General features: G+C 40.0%; 1 protein-coding gene across 1 annotated transcript; it reads right to left on the reverse strand.

The window, feature by feature from the left end:
- LOC122340433 (kinesin heavy chain-like) lies at window positions 1-13,473 on the reverse strand. The gene is made up of 29 exons (XM_043234057.1): window positions 13,155-13,473; window positions 12,376-12,463; window positions 12,196-12,269; window positions 11,652-11,756; window positions 11,521-11,569; window positions 11,377-11,432; window positions 11,199-11,286; window positions 10,906-11,030; window positions 10,484-10,588; window positions 10,260-10,408; window positions 9,263-9,411; window positions 8,087-8,301; window positions 7,848-7,916; window positions 7,319-7,525; window positions 7,079-7,225; window positions 6,466-6,654; window positions 5,467-5,584; window positions 5,107-5,165; window positions 4,916-5,022; window positions 4,727-4,828; window positions 4,568-4,628; window positions 3,842-3,913; window positions 3,653-3,757; window positions 2,135-2,351; window positions 1,861-2,002; window positions 1,726-1,790; window positions 1,349-1,376; window positions 1,149-1,236; window positions 1-1,068 (listed from the first exon to the last, which is right to left on the reverse strand). The coding sequence occupies exons 1-28, from the start codon at window positions 13,281-13,283 to the stop codon at window positions 1,158-1,160; spliced, it is 3,099 nt and encodes a 1,032-aa protein (XP_043089992.1). The 5' UTR covers window positions 13,284-13,473; the 3' UTR covers window positions 1-1,068; window positions 1,149-1,157.
- Window positions 13,474-20,397: the final 6,924 nt, after the last annotated feature.

The following is a 20,397-nucleotide window of genomic DNA, read 5'->3' on the forward strand; positions in this document are numbered from 1 at the left end:
TCAGTTTTCTTTGAATTACATTTATTTCTCGGATTGGCTTCCAGCAAACTAGCACACTGTACATATATCACATAAAACAACCTTCAATAAAGATATCTTGAGTAAATTAGCTGACCTATTGCACAAACGCTCTTCATCTGTTTCTGATGAAATTCTCTCTTCTAGTGGTGACGGTTTGAGTTAGGGAAGAAGTGTGAGAAGCGATCATGTGAGTGCCAACTAAATCTAAAATTAAGCCTTTATCATAAAACAGTTTATACGGCCACAGTCATTCATTGTCTTGCTAAATATAGAAGTGAAGCGTATCTGTCTAAAGACATCCTGAAAGAGAGCTGAAGAAGTGGAAAGAACGGAGTCACACACTCGGACCAACCGGTGGAGCTCACAGGATCCTGCAGGGAAAGATCACACGGCTCTTCATTCTGTCATCCTGACTGGCTGATCAGGATTTGGTGAGAGAAATCAGAGCTGTGATTGGTCAGATCCTTTGGAACCGAAGCATTTGGGGCATTTTAGAATTGCAGCATCTGTGAATCTCTATGATATGTTCTGGACACATCACAGCAATTTTCATCCTAATCATTTTTGATGTGATAACAAATAAGTTGCAAATCAAATGTTATTGAAAATGTTTTCACAATTGGAGGTAGTCAGTACTTGAATATAATATGTATTAAAATCTACACACACTTTTATATGCGGATCTAGGAGTGTGTATTTGCGCATACACATTCACAATATTTAACCGTCTGTCTTTAAGGCTCAGCAAGACTAAAGGGAAGTTATTTCTAATACTCTCCTGTATTATAAAGCAAGCAATACAGATGTGTGTATTCAAATATCTACTGTACGTGAGGGTTCATTTACAAGCTATGAGCTGTTCTCTTACTAAACAGACAAACATGCAACAGTGAGATACGTGAGACGGGAAACGTGATATGACTCTGCATGAATGATATATTCCATACAGTATAAGACGCTACAGAGCCAAGACGTCTAGGAATGAAAGTTCTGGAGCTCTACGAAGATGGCGAGGGCTGGGCGGCTGCATGCACACAACTGGAATATCTGGAGAAAGCGGGACAAAATGAGCACACTGACGAAAACAGTAGCTTCTTAGCTCATTATGTGCATATGTGCTGGCTTACATTAAACAATTAACTGGCTGCAGTCTCCTGTTGCATGATATAGATTCGTGACGCATCGTCCACCATGCTGCCACAGTGAACATCGCTCCTGAAACAGAGGAGTACTCTACACAGTCAGGTGCATGCTCACACTAGCTGAAATGAAATTTCTCTATTTAGAAACTGACAATTGAATCTCGTCTACAGTCAGTCATACTTACCTGTTATCATTAATATCTGTACTATTTCCTGAAAAGCATAAAGGAAGAGATTAATACTGTTAAAAGCAAACACATATGCTGCATTCCTGTTTTAAGGTTAATGTGTTCCGGTTAAAGATTTCACAATAACAAGATCCCTGGGTAAACTCACATCTAGATCACTGCTATTTAAAAAGAAATGACTGCTTTTTAACGTTGGAGACTTTCAACTAGGTATAGGGGTAGAAATGATTTTGTTCATGATTTATACAAATTGACAAGTGTGTTAAGTACTGTTTATCATAAACATCTCAACTTTGTTGCGTCAAAGACACCTGTGAACAGTTTGTGTTAATGTGGGTGGGCTGCTTAATGTGAACAAATGAGCAGTAGCTTACCGTTCTCCACATCGAGCGGACAGGAGCTCATTATGTCCATGGATCTCACAGTGCTGTAGCCAACACTGAAATGAAGAAATGGCGGGTGAGAGGAGGAGAGGAGGGCAGACACGTTCAGAGAGGACAGACACTCACGTGTTGGTTTTCTGAAGCGTAGATTTCTCCTCCTGCAGGAAGAGAGCGTTGCTGTAGGACGTGGCAGGTTTACTCGCGCGTGTGGAGGAGACGCTGGTGGGAGAAGTGGCTGCAACATGGTGTCCAGGTCTCACTGGCTTAGCTACACACAAAACCAAAACATCATTTATAGATTAAAATCACTTGCAAATAAGTCATCTTGTTTCTCTCGCAGCTGTCATTGTAAGGTTTGACACAAACAGAAACAGTTTGAAGGTCATGAAAGGTGCGGTACCGATCTGAGCGGCGTTGGATCGACGCATAGGATAGCGCATGCGCATGGCGTCACGGATGCGCTCCACCTCCTGCTGGTAACGCCGGCGGTCGTTCATGGCGCCCTGTTTAGCGTCCTTCAGTGCTGCCTCCAGCGCCCGAACCCGCTCAGCCGTAGAACGAAGACGCTTCTCCAGCTTCGGAAGCTCACAGCGCAGATCTGCATTATCACGTACCAGCTGTGCAAACATTGGCAGAGAGCAGGCTGTTAGTAGTCACTGCTACCGTTAATTACAAATAGAAGTGCTTTACCAAACAAGTTGTGAATGTAAATCAGCACTAACATCACAGTCAGCTCCAGTCTTTTAGGCAGTGGTGGGCCGTCAGAATGCCAGCCCTAGTTTTACTTTATTTTTCCATGAATGTGGAAAGCTCTTTTATCCAATTATATTTCAGCAATTTTGTTGCGAGGGTCATAGAAGTCTGCCTAAGGCCTTGAGAATCAACAGCTCAGGCGTCTGTATCTGTAACCAATCAGATTTCGAAGTTGGCAGCCCCAGGGCCATCTCGCAGGTTTTCGATAACATCAGCATTTTCTCATTCTTTGATTGATCAGAGAGCGTATAGTCAAAGCTAGCAAACGGCGTCACAAGTTTCGTATGTGCTGGGCACGGTGTGTTACTGTAGGTTTTCAGTGCATTCTGAATAATATTCGCCTTCTGTAAATCAAAATAAAGTACTGAATGACTGCAAAAGTGTAAGTTTCTGTCAGAATAGACTCGTGATGATGAGAGACGTTAAAACACAACGTTACGCCTTTCTTCACCGCCTCATATGAACTATTTCTATGTTACTCATATTTTCCTCCTGCAGAGTTGTTCGGTCAAGTTTAAAGCACAACTTATTTGTTTTATGCCAATGTTATCTGTGAGGTATGAATACGATTGGATTAATAAATGTCTGTAAGCACATCGAACGCACTGCATTTGTCATTTTATTAACAGCATTGATGTCTGTGATGCACTGCTCTGCTATACTGCATTTCTGTCTAATATTTATGGTTTCTATAACCGTGGCATAACTATGATGGTATTAAGAAGACTTGGATTAGTTAGCTACATCCCTACATGTCCACTAACTCTCAGAGTATGCATTGGTCATAATTTTTTATACAGATACTATAGTTTGGACAGATATGCCTATATTTTGATATCAAAAACAGTCACTGTTTGTCACTTAATGGCATAAAGTAACAGAATATTTGAAGTATTACATACTTTTTGATCGCAACTGCCACAACATTTGGATTATCAAATTGTATCCCCTCGCAATGTGTAACTTTGAAACCAACTTGTTTATATATATATATATATATATATATATATATATATATTTATAATATATATATAAACTTTATATGAACATAAACCAGGTGATATCACATTTTGATTAAGAACATGATTCATATAAATACTTTGCTCAATAGAAAAAATTATACAAAATGGTACAAAATGACACATAAATGTATGCACATGATTACCTGTTTATGAACCTTTGTAAGCTGATCCAGGTTGTTCTCAAGAAAGGAAATCTTCTGTTTCTGAGTGTTAGACCCCCCACTATCATCAGGTCCAATTTCTGTACTCTGTGTGAAGAGAACGAGTTAGAAACACACACACAGCAACAGAACACTTGTTAAGCAAAGTACCCTGCTCACACATGAACTCACTTTTTTAACCCGAGTCGTGAGGTCTTGAACGAACAGCTTGCGCAGGTTGTGGAGGGTCTGGAGTTCACGGGCCTAAGACAGAGACAGAAACGGGTCCACTAACATACAGTTGGGGATTAACCTACAATTCTTCATTTTTAGGCCGTACTGACAATTCATAATCATCGCTGTCATGAAAACATATGCTGAATGCTGAAGCCCTGCTTTAAACCTACTGTATACACATGTATGTGAAGCAGAGACTGAATTGCTTTAACATTGTTAGTTATATTCCAAGTTTACTTCATTGTATATGTTCTTTTAAAATGGTCATAAGCAATGAAATGAAAAATCATACAGTATGAGTACAGACAACCAGCCTTCACTGTTTCCACTGAAATGACATTGCTACAGATGTCTTTAATGATGTCTTTCAGTTCTTTTGAGGACTGACTAAGGCACTAGCTAGTGTGTTTGACTAGAAGTGGCGGCTGAATGATGCTACAGAGCTCATTCAAGGACATGGATAAAGCATGAACACCTAAAATTCATGTTTCAGTTGAATGATGAAGTTTAGGCTACCCTGTTGAACTGTAGCTGTTGAACTTACTTTACAGAGCTTTTTAGCTATTTGCTACAATAGCCTCATCAGCGCAGTTCTGTCAGATGTGTTTTCTTTCAGATGAGAATGATGTAAAAAGATGATTAGATGAGTAAAATAAGAGGAAGAGCGTATGAGAAACTTACAACAGTCTCCTCAAGGCGCTTAAGATCCTGTTTGGACTGCTCGTTTCTCTCCTGCTGAAACCTGATGAAAAACCATTATTAACACACACACACTACATGCTCTATTTCCCATCATGTCTTTACAGTAAAGTGTTTGTGCGGTAGAGGAAGGAGACGTACGACAGCTGCTCCAGGCAGGCGCTCTTGGTGTCGTCCTGCAGCTTGAGGTTGCTGAGACTGGACCGCACGTGAACCAGCTCCAGCTCCAGAGCCTGGTTCTTACTGCAAGACATGTGGAGACAGTGTTAGCACCTCAGTTACCGTGTCCAGAGATTACGCTCAAACGCTCATCTGTACAGGAAGACTGACTCGGTAAGGTCATCGATGAGGCGCTGCTTCTCGTTAATTTCATCCCGCAGGTGGCTGAGCTGCGTCTGACGAGACTCCGCGTGGAGAGTGGGACGACCGGCGGCCTTCTGCACAAACACACACACAAATATAGCGTGAGAACCCATCATGTCAACCGCATCCCGTTTGGATTCCATGTTTGTTTTGCTTACCTTCCCATCAGCCTCTCTGTCTGCCTTCTCTCCTCCGTCCACTTCTGCCACGTGACTCTCTGATATAAACAGGTATACATAATCATCACCGAAACGGTACAGTGTGCAGCAGCAATACAGAAGTGAGCTCGATCTCAATCTAAAATCTTACATATCCAGTTCATCTGAATGTCCGTTATTGACAGTCTAAAGGACTTTCGGTGAATTTTAATGTGTAATACAGGAAAGACTTGAAGTGCAGACTTTTAAATACAGCTTGGAACTGGTGCGATTATGATTTTAGTAGAGACGTCTTAAAGGTGCATTATGTAATACTGATAGCTAGTGGTTGAAATGGGTCTTTATATGACTTTGTCTCACCTGAGTTCTGCAGCATGTAGAGCTCTTCACTGAGAGCGTCATAATTATCCTCCAGCTGCCTCTTTTTGTGCTCCACGTTCTGCATGTATTCGGTGAGAGATCGAATCTTTGCCTCGTGCTGCTCACAGACACACACAGACACAGAACTCGTCACATCACGTACTGCTCACTAGCGTCAGAAAGATCATGTCAGGAAATGGTGAGCATAGCGAATGGCTGATGGAGCCACTGTCAATGTTTTAAAAACCGATTTAATGTGGATAGGGATACATCAATTAACCAGCTAATTAATCGTAAAGGTTCTGCTAAAAAAGTTGTGGACAGAGACATATTTGCAATAAACCCAAAACATCAGCAATGAAACATTCAATGTATCAAAATAATCATAACTAGTAAATGATGAGAGACCTAACAGAAGGTGAGTAAATAAGTCCTGTGCTTAGCGTAAGTTTTATTTATAAATCTGAACCAAATGTGTAAGAGCCATTTTATGGGTTTGCTTTGGATTGTGTGCATGTGTGTCCAGTAGGGGTCACTCTTGGTGGGTTGGGCACAGTATATAGGTGGGAACCTTCCCTCAGGTGACAGGTGTTGCTGGAGGGAAGGTGCACACAGTTTTTTGACCGCTACGCTAAAGTGTTTGTACCACGATACAAGTTGTAAGGTGATGGACAGGTGGATTTATTGACTGTTTGTTTGGATTCTTGCCATATGGAAATGAAGACCAGTAATGGGTAAAATAAATCTACAACCATGAGCATTTTAATATCTTGTGTGGACATTCGAGTTAATATAAATGTAAGTGTGCGCGTCCATTTACAAGCACCGACCAGCATCCCTCAGCAGCTTAAAGTAGTGGACTTAGCTGCTTACAAAATGCCTGCCCAGATTAAGCGTCTGCTCAGAAAACCTACATGCTGCTCCTAGTAGTTCAGGTTTAACAGTGTGTCTCTATACCCTGTGTTTCATCCTGACACAAACGTTTGGAAACACACACACCTGAGAGATGAGCAGCTGGCAGGAGGACAGCTCTCGGCTGGTTTCCTCCATCTTGCGGTGACACTCCAGCTGCATGGTCTCCAGCTGTCTGCAGCGCTTCACCATCGACTTCACCTCCGACTTGATCTTACTGATGTACAGCCGTGCCACGGTGAACTCCTCCTCGATGGCACCGCTGATCTCCACCGGCTACACACACACACACATACAGATTACTGCAGAGACTGTAAACACACACGACTACAACTAGAGGAAACTGCATTAAACGCTTCATGACTTCATGTGTAAATACATTTGTAATAAATCAGAAGTCCATAAATATGAAAACATACAAGTATCTCTCCTCGATCACCAAATATCTGCTGAACGTGCACTAAACACACTGTTCCATGTCCACCGCACCACAAGGATGCGCTGTTTTTGTTTAAATGCACATCAAAAATGTATCGCGGCTGACAGAAGACTGTACATAGCTTGCATCCTGTGCATATTCTCCAAAATGGCGCTACAGTGATGAACTGAGACAAAGTGTCAAGGTGTGTTGACTACTTTTATAGTATGGTACAACCTTTTATAACCTCTAAAAAGATCTCAGAGGACTCTCTGGGCTTACAAGCTTGATTTCTCCATTGCCAACGATGCTGCTGAACTCGCTGAGGTCCTTCATTAGCCCGTTTAACACATCAGCGATGCGCTTCCTCTGCTGCGAGCTTACTTCTTGCATTTGAGCAAGCTCCGCCTCCAGCTCCATCAGACTGGCCTAGAAAGCAACGGAAGCGGTGAAACACTGACGTCAGTCATTCACTGCCATCGAGGACACTGTGTAGCATGAGAACAGGAGAGCAGACATCACCATCTTTAGGCTGAGCTGCTCGGCCAGCTGCTTGTTGTGCAGGTTCTTCTCCTCCACCTCCTGACTCTTCTGGTCATAGTTGACCGCCAGCTCCTCCAGCGCCTGCAGAACCTCCCGCACTTCAGCTTTGGCGCTCTCGCTCTCTGTCTGCAGGCGGCCCAGCTCCGTCTGCACCTTGTCGCTGTCTCCACGAGTGGACGCCAGCAGCTGAAGCGAGAAGACGTCATTAATATGAGCAAAACGTAATAGATATTTTAGCTTCTAAAATGGGACTGGATGAGCTATGTTTCGGGAACTAGACTAGTTAGCTAACAAAACCTTTAGACAAGGTACCCCAGAGACCCTAAAACATTCATTATTAAAATATTGCTATTATTTGAATTTCTTATTTACTATATGGTGTGATTTGTTGTTGTCTTAACTGCAAACTTGTAGTAACTTGAAACTTTACAAAATGCTTGTGGTATTTTTGAGTAAATAACATAGAAACAATTAACCACTACAGGACAGTCTGAATGTGACCTCTGACCTCATCCTGATCCAGTATCTGCTCCTTCAGCTTCTCCGCCAGCTGACACTGAAGATTGATCTCATCATCCTACAGAACACAAACACAATGAGAGCAATAAATCATTTTTATTGTGTTTTGCTATAAATCCAGTAATCCATGATCTGATGGATGACACATTATGCACAGTGAAAGTTCATTTGCTGATTTACTCTGAATGAGTCTCCATCTCAGTAATAACGTCACGAGTGCAAGGTCACCTTATCGTCCAGCTGTCGATACAGTTTGCGGATCTCTTCTTCATATTTCTGCCGCTCTTCCTCTGAGATCCGCACCACAATTGAGGAGGAGTCAGAGTCTCTCTCTCTCTCCCGCTGACGCTCGGATGATCTCTCATTATCCAGAGATGTCTCATCATTGCCATCCAGCTTCACCACGTCAGCATCTGTCTGCTCCGTCTCTGGAACCTTCTCTCCTAAAGAAAAACAAAATCACAATGGTTACTCGGTTACTTGTCGGTGAATCAGGATGGGATGGGATGTCATGAGTATGTCATTAAAGTATCAGCTCAAAACTTGAGAATCTGTGTCCCAAATGGCTTATGACTGACGGCTTTGGTGCATTTGTCTATTTATAATTAGGATATGCTCCAAATATTTGAATTAGATGTTATTAAAAAGCAAAACTTGACCCAAACTGCAAGAATCTCCATCGCTGACTTTCATATTATTTTCTGCAGATTATCCTATAATGACCGCGTTTCACACATTATTGGACCTTAATTCTAGTTGACACTGTTGTCCATGATTCCCTTGCATGAGCTTAAAAATGACATTGGTGTCAGTGGACTGATAGTGTGGTTTTAAATCTTATGTATCTTGACTGTAAGCATAGTGTTTTGTTAAATGAGGAAATTGGATATAATAAACAAGTTAGTTATGGAGTGCTACAAGGCTCAGTACTAGGTCCTTTGGTTTTCACCTGTCTATGTTTTTCTTAGAAGACATGATGAGAAAACATGGAGCCATCTTTCTTTGCATGAATCCTAATTTACATTCTCATACTCAAAATTTCTATTTTCTCAAGGCCTCATGAAAGCTACCAATTTACAACTTAATGGACTGCATAGGACAACTAGTAAGGTCTTCATTATTGGAACCAACTCCTTCAAATAGGAAAACCATCTAAAAGCTAATACACATGTTACACATAATACACACAAACCTCAGGGATAGGTTATTGTAATGGTTTGATAACATATATAAATATATATATATATATACATATAATATAATATATATATTAAAAAGCCTGGTGGTACAGGAGATCAGAGATCAGAAGTTTAGTCAGTTTAGTAATGAATGTCAAATTTCTATTGTATAAAGCGCTATATAAATAAAACTGACTTGACTGGTCAGAGCAGTCTAAAGGCTCACCACTGCGCCAACGCCGTGAGCTCCAGCTCCAGCCTCTGGATGCTGTCCTCAGGCTCTTGTTCTTCTCCTTCTCTTTCTCGTACTTCCTCTTCCACTGCTCAGCTGTCAGCTCCAGGTTAATGGAGGCTGTGTTCTTGATGGTTTTAGCACTAACGCACACACACACACACACACACACACACGTCTCAGTCTATTAATTCCATTAATTCAGTGCAATTAATTCTAAAGCTTTCAATCTGCCATTGGTTTACACTGATGGAACTTTAAAAACTCTGTTAAAGGGATAGTTCACCCAAAATGACATTTTGTCATCATTTGTCATCACACTCATGTCATCTTGATAGCGTTCACCTGATGGTAGACATTGGCTTTCAAAAAGTATTTTCTTTTATATTATGGAAGTCAATAGTTTTCAATGATTTGTCAATGATTTTGTTCCCAAAATTCTAAAATACTGTTTTTGGGCTGAACAGAAGAAATAATTGAATACAGGCTTGGAAAAATATGTATTTTCTTACTAAAATAAAAAATACCAAAACATTTTTGAATCAAGATTTACTTGAGAGGTAAATGACTTAAGATATTAATTCTTGCTTTTGTAAAAAAAATGATACTTTAAGAATGTTTTAAGAAAAATACTAAGTGTTGCAGTGGCATGATAAACAATAATAATTTTTTTGTTGGATGATCTCTTTAAGAAGCAGTCAGATTTTTAACAGTCCAGCTGACTTCATTAATTATATACCATTTGTATTTAATTGAATTAAGATAATTTATTTTACACAACAGCAAGGATCTACTCCAATTTTACTTTGTTCTATAGTTTAGGTTATAATTTAATTTGAATTGTGCTTTTTCATATTAGTAGTAAGCATGATAACGTGATAATGATAATTGAGATGATAACTGAACTCATGAAGAAACAGGTGAAGGTTGAGTTGGTGTTTTTGCACTAATGTTGTGTAGAAGTGAATGTGTGTGTATGTGCTGGAGGTACCGCTGTCCAAACATGAGCGTGGATTTGGTCTCGGCATCGTTGAAGCTCGAGGGAGAGCAGCAGATGAACATGGTGGTCCGGCAGTTTCCTCCCAGAGAGTCCTGCAGGATCCTGGTCATCTTACTGTCGCGGTACGGCACGTGCGTCTTCTGCTCACACAAGCCAGGGACGTTACATAAGATAACGCCAATACAGTCATAGCACAGTTATATGCGTGCACTTACAGTTCCTTCAGCGAGAGCAGAGATGACATTTCCCAGAGAAGACAGAGACTTATTGATGTTTTTAGCTTCATCCAGAACAGCTCCAGCCGCACCAGTTTTACTGACCTGTGTGTGCAAACACAGTAAACAAGCTTAGGCATAACATTTCTTTATCGGCACGCGTATCACTAGCGCACATTAATATTAATATCTGCTTTTTTTAAATTCCACGTTTCCTCAAATTGAGTGTTTTCAATGTCATGAAAATGAGGGTCTAAATGAGGCTTCATTCCTTTTTGTTTGCATGTGCCATTTAAAGGGCTTGTGTGTTTTGGTCTAATATCACATGCAAAGAAATGTTCCATGTTACGAGGGGGAGTACATGTCAGTGTTTTCATTTAAATACGACGACATAATGCTTCATGCAACAAAAGACGAGACACCTTCTCGCTGCCAGCCAGATCCACCAGATAGAGCTTCCCGCAGAGCTTCTGCTCCGTCTCCACGTGCTCCTGCTTGATGTTGATCAGGAAGATGCTGTGACTGCGAGAGCTGTGCTCATTCATATCTGAAAACAGAACATCTCATTCTCAAATACCGTTTTTACCGTGACTGAACTGTCAGATTGAGGTGAAGGTATCAGGACTGTATTTGTGCACGCACGCGCTGCTGTTGTTGTGATTATAAAACGCTGTGTGAGGTGAATGGATGAGGTTCGCTGAATTTGAGCGCTCACTGGTGACAGCGACGCGTGCGGTTGGACTTTCCTCGCCGATGACGTCCATGACCTCCTCAGGACTGGACACGAAGCGCTCGGTGCAGCCCTGACACCACACAAACACAAAACATCTGCTTCATTACAGCTCTTTCTGATTAACTCACAAGACACGTCGGCGGCGGTGGAGGAAAATCACCTTCACGTAAGGGACGCGGTTCTTATCCTCATGCACAGACAGGTTGGTCTTCGTCACTAAAGACGAAAGAAGCACAATAAGGAATGATATAACAAACACTGTAGTGAATTGGAAACTATGCCACTGTTTCCGTTTTCTACAAACCATCCAGAAGATCCCGGATTTTCTCCATGTAGATCTCAAAGTACGACACCTGAGAAAATCAAAGACTGGTTATTTTGAGAGCACTGTAAACTGGGAGGTTTATAACTAGATGATGGATATGCCATTCGTGCCTTGATGTGGAACTCCAGGTTCTCATCCATGGAAAAGATGTGGTTAAAGATGTCCTCTGCGATGCGGGGTATGATGCCCATCTGCTGCGGGTCGTGGAGGTTGCCCTGAAAGAACACATCCAAAGAGTCAAGAGCAGTCAAGAGCAGAAATCCATAGACATTTAGAAAGCAAAACAGTTTTTGCGTTATGCTAAATATCTGCAACATTGACTGAAAGGATTACTTTGGTACAGTGGAGGGTCGTCACTGGCAAAATAATGCACAATTACGGTCTTTATGTGAGAGCAGCTGGGCACCGTGACTGTACGGTCTGTATAGTCTGAAAATCTGTGAATTTATCGGGCATCATTTTTACATTTCAATATAAGCACGCATTATCTTGTGATTGGTTTTGTGAGTGCTTACAGGAAGCTGGCCAAAAATATTTGATGATGATTTTGTTACAGGCACAGGGTGTATGGATGATATCGTCTGATTTACAGGTGCAAAATTGTGCAATAATGTAAAAGTGTAATCGATATTTCATTTAAAAATATATCTGTACCTCCATGGTATGGGTCTTTCCAGAAGAGGTTTGTCCGTAGGCGAAGATGGTGCCGTTGTAACCTCCCAGTACATCTACACAGCAAACAAACATCAGGGAACCGATCTGTTATCATTAACATTATCCCAGCAGACAGTCCGAAATACGAAACATGAGCCCTCTGCTGAGTCACACGCTGACCTTTGACGATCTGCTTGGCACAGGTGTTGTACACCTGCTCTTGGGTGGTGTTGGTGGAAACACACGCGGTCGAAGACGTGCGGTTTTCCTGCACACCCACGGGAGGAAGAGAAGAAACACAAGTCAGGTATTGATCAGGCCGCTAATCACAGAGTCATTCGGCTTCATCCTATATCCGACCCAAAACTAGCTCAGGTCAAAATGATCGATTTCTTGTTTATGCCCAAAATATCATTGGGATATTAAGTAAAGATCGTGTTTCCGTGAAGAAATTTTGAAATATCTCATCATAAATATATCAAAATCGCTACAAACTTCATTTGGACTCATTTAAAGGTGATTTTCTCATGTTTTTCAAACAGCCAACTACTGTTCCATCCCAACAAACCATACATCGGTTCCCGTTTTATTGTCCAGTAGCACACATTTAGCATTGCATCACCTTTAACCATACATTTCCTTAATCAGTAAACAGCTGTTACACTGCAGCCATCATCAGCCACTCCTGCATTCATTCACTCTCGCTACATAAACAACAGGCATGCATATAGATACACAGACAGATAGACATCTCGCATATATGAAGAAGGTCGGTCGCGAGGAAGATGACCGTAATAAGACTCAGAGGACGATGTTTTTGAGCTGGAGATGACGAGGCCTACAGGCTCGGGATGTGCTGACGTCACAGCCGTTTACTCAGCATCACCGCCGTCGTTTACCTAAGCGTTCAACATAAAGAGCCGCGCGTTTCTTTAACGATCACTAATCAGAATCATTACCGCGATGATGACGGTGTCGTCCCCTTGAAAGGTCGGCAGGAATTTGTCGCCGCGCAGGATCTCGGCCTGATTCAGAGGCCTAAAGCGACAGAGCACTTTAATGTTGCACTCAGCTGCTGCGTCCGTCATGATGCCGCACGGTAACACGGGGATTCGGAGGGAAACGGAAAGCTACGTTTATAGAGAGACGCGAGACGGCAGGGCTCTGGAGGTCCTGGGATGCGGTGGTTGTGTTTCGCAGGCAGCTGCTCGTGTGATTGTGGCGGAGGAGGAGGATGCTGCTGCTGCTGATGATGATGATGATGATGCTGAGGCTGAGGCTGTTGTCATGAGGGAGGGAGACAGGGCGTGTCCTCTTCGCTGCCTTCGCTCGTCACGGACCCGTCACACTTCGATGCGCTCGCAGCAAGCGTCGCTGTTATTATTATTTGTAATTTAATTAAAAATGATCTGTTTTGCCGAAGGAGAACGTATATTAGCTGTCACGTGGTGCGTGTTACTTTCCTCAGCGCTGTTCAGGCTGGACCAATCACAGCCGGTTACTGGATAAGGGTTATTTATCATGTATGTGAAGATTAAAGGAGCGGGTTTCATTTTAAACCGCAAGCAGCCAAACTTGAGACGACAAAATTTTTCATCGCACAAAAAAAAACATTCTTAAAATCAAAATTGAGTTGAGATTTGAATGCTGTCTAAGGGAGGCTTGCCGCGCCTCTAATGGACGATGCACGTTTTTATATTTTTTTAACGAGAAATTTAGCATCCTTTGTCACAGAGAACAGACCCAGAAAGTTATTCTCCGCTCTTTGATAAATGAGTGATTTGCATAGTTTGTTGTTGTAGCGCCATCCACCAAATCCGAAGACAACTTATTAATTAAAGAGCATAATAATTCGAATCTTTACAAACCCTGCTGAAAAAAAAACAGCATATGCTGGTTAGGTATGCTTAAACCGGTCCTTTGCTGGTTTACAGGAATGTCTTTTGCTGGTTTATGCACGTGACCAGCATAAACCAGCAAAGCACCAGAATAACGTGAATACAAAATGGCAAATTACATATAAATGTTACATATAAAACGAAAATAATATACAATAAATGATAAAGCTAATGCAAACACACATTTAATAATATTAAAATGCTATGTTCAGTATCTAATAATTAATAATATACTAACTTTTAAAAAGGTTGTTGAGATTCATTTAAGGGGGAAAAAACAATCAAATCAAAATCTAACCAAAAATATAAAAAAATATTTTCATTAAATTAATTAGACAAATGCTTGAAGTAGTAGGAATGCATGCACTGTACTGTAAATAAAACACACTTTGCTGGTTGCTAAGTGTAGATATAAACAGACACAGAGATATACAGATATACACAGATTTTGTAAGTTACTAGCATTTTCTGATCATTTTTCTTCATTTTCTATAATAATAATGATAATAAGATAAGATCAGATCCACTTTTACTGAGTGCATCTAATTCACGCTGTGTCCCAGTGCGTATCCATCTGTAGGAAACAAGATTTTTGGGTGTTTTTTCAGCTGACCTCAATCAAAAATGAGAAAATTTTCTTATAAGAATAAAATACAAATGTTATATTACAGTGTCTTTGAAAATCTTTGAGAGTTCTTAGTCATTCAAATCGATGTCTTTCATGATTGCTTAATCATATTTAATCAAGTTAAATAGTTAAACTATTATATTAATAGAAAGACACAGACACATTGCAAACATGCACGGACATACATGCACACACACACACACACACACACACACACACACACACACTGTATTGCGGTTTTAGATATTTGAAAGAAGTGACAGGTGCCAGCTGTTTTCAAAATTGTAAAATATCTATGTGCAAAATGATAAACTTTAACTAAATGTGGTTTTAAATTTGATTGAATATAATTTTAACCTTGTAACTTATAGTGCCACTAATGGTCTGATCTCTATGAAACTTTGCTGTAGTTCTGTAGTGGTTTGATCGAGATCGAGTTTGCAAAAAGTAGTTTTTTTAACATATTTGTGAATAATTAATGAACAATTTGAAGCAAGGTTGTGCATTATGTCTATTAAATGATATGTACCTTTTAGTGGATATGTAAACGCCACATCTTGTTAGTAGCAGACTGCTTTCAAAATTCTTACAAACCTTTAAGGCCACGGGTTTCGTTTGACTGACCCTTCTTAACCTTGTCAAATAGCTGCTTAAATTGTATTGCACAATGGCGGCCATGTTTTCTGAGATACACAAACCAAAGTAGCGATTTCAGTGATAATTCCTGAATGTCACTTGTACAATTAACATGTACTTGACAAATCGTAGCTTGTGTATGATGTCCAAATTTAGCCCAAAATAAAAGGAAAACTTTGATGTTTTGTTTTGTGTAGTCTTGTAAACTACACTAATCGTACTTCTCTCATTCAGCACAAATCCAAATATTCCATAATAATCTAATATTGGCAGTGTAACTTATGGAAATGCTAAACTATTATTACGTAAAGTCAAAGTTTGAGCTGATGTTTGGTTTGACTGTATTTTCTTTTGATGAAGAACCAGCAGAGGGAGCTCTTACCTCTGAATGAACTGTGATCGCTTCCTCTGCTACTACTTCCTGCTTGTAGATGCAGGCCTTTCACTGGTATTTAGCATTAGAGTTAGCATAAGCCTTGTTTCTCGGTTGATATTCTCTGGACGCCTCAGACCCCTCATTCATAACATCAAGTTAGCAATGCTGTGTGTGTGTGTGTGTGCACCAACACGATCATTTCAGCTGTATCCTTATCAGGAGTATCAACTTTAAACACTCATCTGTTAATTAAACCAAATATATCTTGCTGAGACCTGGCTATGGAGTTTTTGCCTCTGTAGTGGACATTATATTTTTGTATGACCTCACACGTCACAGTTTTAAGCCTGGATGTCCTGTACAGAACACATTCAGGGATTTTCAGAGAACAGAGAATATAATGTTTCACCATGACCTCACCTTTCTCTGTTTTTAATACGGCTAAAATTAATGTAGTGAAATTCTAAATCTTTATGGAAAGATTATATTTTGTAATTGTTATTTTATTTTAATAAAAGCTAATTGTTTGCCTCTTATCTTTGAAGCAATGAAAAGATCATGTAGAGAAAAAAGGCAATTCAACAGCGAAAGGACAGAAGCATTTGTTTCCATCTGCAACAAGTGTCTATCCATGTGTAAAGAATATAACTTGGAAAGACATTTTAAGACTACGCATGCTAACTTTTATACCATATTTCCACTGGGCTCTGATGTTTGGAGGCAAAGAAAATGTTGGGCTATCTGGATGCCATGAACAAAGACGTCTTACCCTGTATGGAGCTTGTACAGAACAAGACAGAGCAACATCAGCATCCTTAACGAGAGATTTCATGAAAAAAGGAAAAGTTCATTTACCAATGCAGAGACTGTCAAAGAGTGACTTTCTTTGAAGTTCATCTAGTTTTACATGAGAATCTTGTTGATATTTTTAAGCACTCCATATTATTTTTTTAATTACCTTTCATGAATTGCAATGTAGCTTTTTGTAAGAATAATAATAATTTAAAAAAGAATTTATTATGAACTGCTTTGTTGAAAAGAGTGTCAGAAACCCTTGCCTCACTTCCTGTTATCAATTACCTGTTTATATTCATAATACCAGCCTACAAACCTTTTCAGATTATTCTATTCTAATCTGCCCTCAATCACTGTAGTTGTAGCTGAGGCCAAACAGAGTACAGCAGGCGCTAGAAATGGCAGCATTAATAAAAAAGAAAAACTGCTTTAAAACACCACGAGGCACGCCAGAGAGATGAGCAACTCACACAACTCCACACAAGCCTGCGGTAACGTCCTTTCTCTTGTGTCTTTTTAGACTGCATGGTGTGACTAATCAGCAACCACCCAGCGGTGGTGCGTCTCTCTTAACCAGTGAAGCCCAATGCACATATTTCTCTCTCTCCTTGCGTAGGCCTCGCCAAAACTATACAGAACTGCGGAGAGAATGCAGCAAAAGATGAACTGCAAGCATGAACAAGCTGCCACTAATGCGACTTCACCTTCACCTTCACCTTCACCTTACAGACAGCAGCGTGTGACACGATGGCTCTTGATGAACATTAAAATGCAGATGAAAGCTTTAAGAATCATGAGCGACATTGCTGATGTTCACTGACGTGACACGTGACAACATCAACATGGCGGATGTAGTACATCCGAATTCCATTCATACTACACTCATTCATACTATACAGAACTTGAGAAGTATATTTAAATTAAAATGTAGGAACTAAGTAGTATGCACAAGTATTATGCGAAGATACGCAGCAAAGATACCCATCTCCACCCCCTGGAAGTGGATCTTTTGTTCTGCAGTGAGGGGTTACTGAGACTGGAGGAGGAAGAAGGAAGACGGAAAACGTGCACAGCTTCCGGTTCAGAGAGAGTTCCACTCTCATTGAGTTAAAAACACGAATAAATGCACAGCCATTTGCACTCTTTTGAGCTTTTCTGAGCTAACAGACTAATAAAGCGAACATTTCATCTAGTGTCGCATTTAAAGTTTTTTGTGATAGATCAAACACCAGAGGGCACAATCTCCATCTTGAGTGCATCACTTGCCCTTCCTTAACAAACACGTTTACGTCATTTGAAATTAACAATGCTGCAGTTTCCTAAATGTCATGTGATTTTCTGGAAAACAGCAGTCTACAGATCTCCTCTGATTGGCTGACATGTATAGCTGTGCAATGTGAGCACAAGTATTTAAGACTACTGCATCTGTACTGCACCATAGCGAAAGAACACTGCTCTTCCATCACATCGGACAACTTCTGCGTGATATTCAGCAGACTACCTCATTTGTTGTTTCCAGATTCACTTCAGGTTTGTCAGATTTACTTTATTACATTGAAAGTGGGGAGTGTCTGTAAGCAAGATGATTATAATTAACTGAAACTGAAACAAAAAAATTTAAATCAAGCATTGCTTTTTTGATACACTTTTACAAAATGTGTACTGCATGTGTGCTGTGCCCACATTCGGGTCATGTACAGAATAATGGAATCTTATCCTCATTGTCCAGTGCTTTTCAAAAATAAAGGGTACATATTTCCATGTTTGTTATTACAGAAACAAAAAGTGAAGATTCCACGTATAGATTTTAGTTTCATTACATGTTTTATTTCACATGTTTATTTATTTTTAAATCTGATGATTTTTTTTTTGTGATATCTGAAATTTTAGAGACACACCTGTACATCATACATCCATGGAAAAACAATAAGAGAAAATTGTAAAAAAAAATTGACGCTAATAAACATGCAGTGATTCCAGGTGTCTGAGAGATTGATATGAAATGATAAATATCTTTATATTTCTTTAGAAGGAGGATAAAAGAAAGAGGAAAGGAGTTTAAAACTGAGTGTTTAGGAGGATTTAAATAAGAAATGGCATGGGTGTTAGAAATGTAAATCATAATTGGATTATATCAATATCCTATGCATGGGCACTGCAGAGTATTTCAAGATGTTTGTATTTCTGTGGTAGACATTTGAAGATGAATATTCTTCTTCAATTATTGCAGGGTCATTGGGTGAAACACTCAGGAGAACAGGATTCACCACTACAAGCAAATCAGCTGAAACAAGCACTACTAAAAAGTATCTCTTTCTCTATATTCTGTTTAGCATTATTTACAGACCTCCAAAATACTCCAGACTTTGTTGAAGAGTTCACAGAACAGCTATCAATGATTTCCTCCAGAGTTTCCTGTTTTGCTATAACAGGGACTTTCATATTCACATTGATAATGCCAGAAATCAGCCAATAAAATAATTTGTTGTTTTAAACACTTTTGACTTAATTCGGCATGTGCATGGACCACAAACAATCATTGAATCAATCAATCAATCAATCATTTTTATTTATATGATTACTTTTAACCAACACAGGTTGCATCAAAGCACTGTACAGTCATAATGTAGAAAGTACAATGACGGGGATGTATAGTGTGGTGACCAATTTCTTATTAAATGCAGAGGCGGTCTCTGTAATCAATTGACGTTAAATCACTAAGAGAAGTTAAGTGTCCCAACCAAGCAAGCTAGGCGACAGCTGCAAAACAAAACCCCATGCATACAGAATGGAGAAAAAAAAACCTTGGGGAGAAACAAGACTCAGTTGAGATTAGTTCTCCTCTGACAGACATGCACTTAACTTCAGTTCAATTTTTAAGCGCTGCTGTATGTCCAGGTAGTGTAAATGACTTGGTGTGTGTGTGTATGTGTGTGTGCATCAGGATCTGGTGTTGATTGGTCCCACGGGCGCATCTAGGTGTTCTGGTCTCTGATGAACATAATCTCTGATTGCTGATCCACCACATCCCTAGTCTGGATACAAACTGTGAAGCAGATTGAAAAGAGACTAATATTAGCGTGAATGCCATTCTTTACGATGTCAAAGGTACATTGTATTTTAGGAGTAGTGTTCCCAGTTCAGCAAATCTAAGTAATGCAACCTAAAAATCCTTTAACAGTTTGAATAATAAAAAGTGTGTTGGTGTGTTGTATGTGTGTTAAGTTAAAAAGATGTGTCTTTGCAATCTGAATTTAAACAGACAGAGTGTGTCTGCCTCCCAGACAAGGATTAGGAGATGGTTCAGAGTTTATGCTAGATGGGAAAAGATCTGCATCGCAGTTGATTTTGATATTCTAGGTATTATCAGATGGCAGAGTTTTGAGAGCATGGCGGGCGTGCAGGACTATAGTGTGATAGAGCTCGCTCAAGTGATGAGGCTAAACCATTCAGGGCTTTATAGGTACTGTAAGATTTTAAAAATCTATCCGATGTTTGATAGGGAGCCAGTGCGAGTGTTGACTCAGAACCGGGCTAATATGATCATACTTCCTAGTTCTAGTAAGGACTTTCTGGCTGCTGCGTTTGGACCAGCTGAAGTTTGTTTATCAAGCGTGCAGAACAACCACCCAATAAAGCATTGCAATAATCTAACCTCGAGGTCATAAATGCATGAATTAATATTTCTGCATTGTTAGAGGTTGAAAACATAGGTAAATGGTATTTAGATATATTTTAAGATGGAAAAAACACAGTTTTACCAGATGCTAGAAACATGATTTTTGAGAAGGAAGATTCAACGGTCAAACAGCACACTAGGTTCTAACTGATGATGAAGAATTAACAGAGCAGCCGTCAAGTGATGAGCT

The sequence above is a fragment of the Puntigrus tetrazona genome, unplaced genomic scaffold (genome assembly GCF_018831695.1).
Source record: "Puntigrus tetrazona isolate hp1 unplaced genomic scaffold, ASM1883169v1 S000001055, whole genome shotgun sequence".
NCBI lineage: Eukaryota > Metazoa > Chordata > Actinopteri > Cypriniformes > Cyprinidae > Puntigrus > Puntigrus tetrazona.

Excerpts from the sequence above, each read along its gene's own strand:
- LOC122340433 (XM_043234057.1), bottom strand. The coding sequence starts at position 13,283 with ATGACGGACGCAGCAGCTGAGTGCAACATTAAAGTGCTCTGTCGCTTT. Across the intron at positions 9,412-10,259 it reads ACGCTCATGTTTGGACAGCG|TGCTAAAACCATCAAGAACA; the intron begins GTACCTCCAGCA and ends TGTGTGCGTTAG. Across the intron at positions 5,023-5,106 it reads ACAGAGAGGCTGATGGGAAG|AAGGCCGCCGGTCGTCCCAC; the intron begins GTAAGCAAAACA and ends GTGTTTGTGCAG.